Source organism: Oryx dammah, unplaced genomic scaffold, assembly GCF_014754425.2.
Source record: "Oryx dammah isolate SB20612 unplaced genomic scaffold, SCBI_Odam_1.1 HiC_scaffold_1, whole genome shotgun sequence".
In the NCBI taxonomy this organism is placed as follows: domain Eukaryota; kingdom Metazoa; phylum Chordata; class Mammalia; order Artiodactyla; family Bovidae; genus Oryx; species Oryx dammah.
This window is the reverse complement of record NW_024070185.1, coordinates 72,367,824-72,370,605: the sequence shown is the minus strand read 5'-3', so window position 1 is coordinate 72,370,605 and position 2,782 is coordinate 72,367,824. Positions and strand designations below refer to the sequence as shown.

The 2,782-nt window shown below is 50.1% G+C and overlaps 1 protein-coding gene across 1 annotated transcript in view; it reads left to right on the top strand.

Annotated features, from left to right (window-relative positions):
• PNMA2 (PNMA family member 2) overlaps nt 1–2,225 on the top strand; it is a 5,960-nt gene extending 3,735 nt beyond the window's left edge. Inside the window, exon 2 of the mRNA XM_040243410.1 lies at nt 116–2,225. Within this exon, the coding sequence (XP_040099344.1) occupies nt 945–2,033 (1,089 nt within the window). The 5' untranslated portion in view covers nt 116–944 and the 3' untranslated portion in view covers nt 2,034–2,225. The remainder of the gene's footprint in view (nt 1–115) is intronic.
• Nucleotides 2,226–2,782: the final 557 nt, after the last annotated feature.

Sequence of the window (2,782 nt, the reverse complement as noted above, 5' to 3'; positions counted from 1 at the left end):
GTCCTTTGTCCATGGGATTTCCCAGGCAAGAATACTGGAGTGAGTTGCCATTTCCTCCTCCAGGGACATTGGATCTTATCATCATAAAAATACACTATTTATTATATTTATACAGGGCAGCTTGGCTTGGCTGAAGTGGAGAGACACCCAGACACACCACTGTGCTGAGTGGGTGACATCTTGTACTAGAAGCTGAATACATAAACGCCTTGGCTGTCACAGTACATTCTGGAACAAACAGGTACCTAACAAACAGCCTCCCAATTTCACTTTTCATGTGGGAAAGATCTTGAGTCCTGTCCATCACTGGAGCTCCATTAACTGGTATGCCTGATGAGTATATGGTGGGGAAGCCCGATTGCAGGAGGGTCCTGAAGAGAGTAAAAAGTCACTGTAAGCAAAGAAGAGCGATGACCCAACTATAATGTAAGGCAGTCTGCCTGTTCCCCTCTCCCGCTTCCATCCCTCACCAGGTACCCATGCTTCCCAGAAAGGAGAGGGCTGTGTGATAAAACTGAGCCTTGTTTCCCTAGGAGCCCAAGCCACTCGCTGGGAAACTTCCCTCCAAGAGTTCTGGCTGCCAGAGTGGAAGCATCTCCCCACTGGCTAGAGAGAGGTGAGGCGGCAGAGACCCAGAGAGGGGTGAAAGGAACTGCCACATGCTTCCGGTGGGGCAGGTCCCCACCCCCGCGCCTCAACGAGACTGCAAAGCCTCTGGCCATGGTCCTGTCATAACTGAGATACAACCTGGGGCAGGTCTGGAGACATCACGGAAAGGGCCAAGTTCTTGCCACTGAGCAGCAAGGGTGATTGGTCCAGGACCTGTTAACTGGTGGGTTATAAGTCTAGAAGCTCATCTGGGATTTTCTCAATTTGAAGTCAGCGCCAGTCTGTCCCATAAGCTAATCAGTAGCCATAGAGTTCCAGCCAGTCAGTATCCGGCAATGGCGCTGGCCCTGTTGGAGGACTGGTGTAGGATTCTTAGTGTGGATGATCAGAAATCACTGATGGTTATGGGGATCCCAGTGGACTGCAGCGAGGATGAGATTCAGGAGGTCCTGCAGGAGACTTTAAAGCCTTTGGGCAGGTATAGACTCCTTGGCAAAATATTCCGGAAGCAGGAAAATGCCAACGCGGTGCTGTTAGAGTTGCTTGAGGACCCTGAGGTCTCTGTGATTCCCAGCGAGGTTCAGGGCAAGGGAGGTGTCTGGAAAGTCATCTTCAAGACCCCTAACCAGGACACGGAATTTCTGGAAAGACTGAACCTCTTTCTAGAAAAAGAGGGACAGACGGTCTCCGGAATGTTCCGGGCACTTGGGCACCAGGGGTTGTCTGCAGCAGCCGTGCCTTGCATCTCACCAGAGTTACTGGCCCATGTGTTGGGACAGGTGATAGCTCATGCCCCTCAGCCTCTGCTCCCCATGAGGCACCGGAAGCTGAGAGTGTTCTCAGGGAGCGCCGTGCCTGCCCCCGAGGAAGAGCCCTTTGAAGTCTGGCTGGAACAGGCCACTGAGATAGTCAAAGAGTGGCCGGTAGCAGAGGCAGAAAAGAAGAGATGGTTGATGGAAAGCCTTCGCGGGCCAGCCCTGGACCTCATGCACATAGTCCAGGCAGACAATCCATCCATCAGCGTGGAGGAGTGTTTGGAAGCATTTAAGCAAGTGTTTGGGAACCTGGAGAGCCGCCGGACCTCCCAGGTGAAGTACCTGAAAACCTATCAGGAGGAAGGAGAGAAAGTCTCCGCCTACGTGTTACGGTTAGAAACTCTGCTGCGGAGAGCGGTGGAGAAGCGGGCGATCCCCAGGAACATCGCTGATCAAATCCGCCTGGAGCAGGTCATGGCCGGGGCAAGCCTCAGTGAGGTACTCTGGTGTCGACTTAGGGAGCTGAAAGACCAGGGCCGGCCTCCCAGCTTCCTGCAATTAATGAAGGTCATCCGGGAAGAAGAGGAGGAAGAGGCCGCTTTCGAGAATACTGATGAGCCAGAGGGAGGGGATGGCTATGGCCACTGGGGTAATGAGGCCAATGACTAAAACCCAGCTCCAAGAGTGACCCACAGACGGTGGTTGGAGGGACAGCCACGTTATTAGGCTAAGACCTCTTCAGTCTTTTTCTCTATAATTTGCACAGTTGAAATCAAAGCATTCAAGCCAGGTTTTATTTTGTTTTTCTTTCATCTTTTTGGCTGCATCGTGGGGTATGTGGGATCTTAGTCCCCCAACCAAGGATTGAACCCATATGCCCTGCAGTGAAAGTGGAGCCTTAACCTCTGAGTGGCCAGGGAAGTCCCTTGGGCAAGGAAGGTCTTGATTCTTCTTTGTAAGGAGAAAAAAAAAAAAATCTGAGAGCTTCTTGGACTCTACATAAATAATTGCTAAGTCTCTTCAGTAGTGTCTGATTCTGTGCAATCCTAACCTAATGGACTATAGCCCACCAGGCTCCTCTGTCCATGGGATTCTCCAGGTAAGAATACTGAAGTGGGTTGCCATGCCCTCCTTCAGGGGATCTTCCTGATCCAGGGATCAACCCTGTGATTCACAGATGATTATTAATAAACAAAAACTTAAATTCCAAATAGGAGGTCAGAAGCCTAAAGGAATCTGAACCAGGTGTCCTTTAAATCCCTCCCAATAGACCAAAAGAAAGAAATGATGTGAGAAAAAATAATCTCTTTTGTCATCCATTTAAAAAATCCCAGCTGTTTGAATTAATTTGTTTTCCTTCCTCAAATCAGCAAGCTCTCTCTCTCTGAGTACCATATAAGACAGTGTTCAGAGAGCTA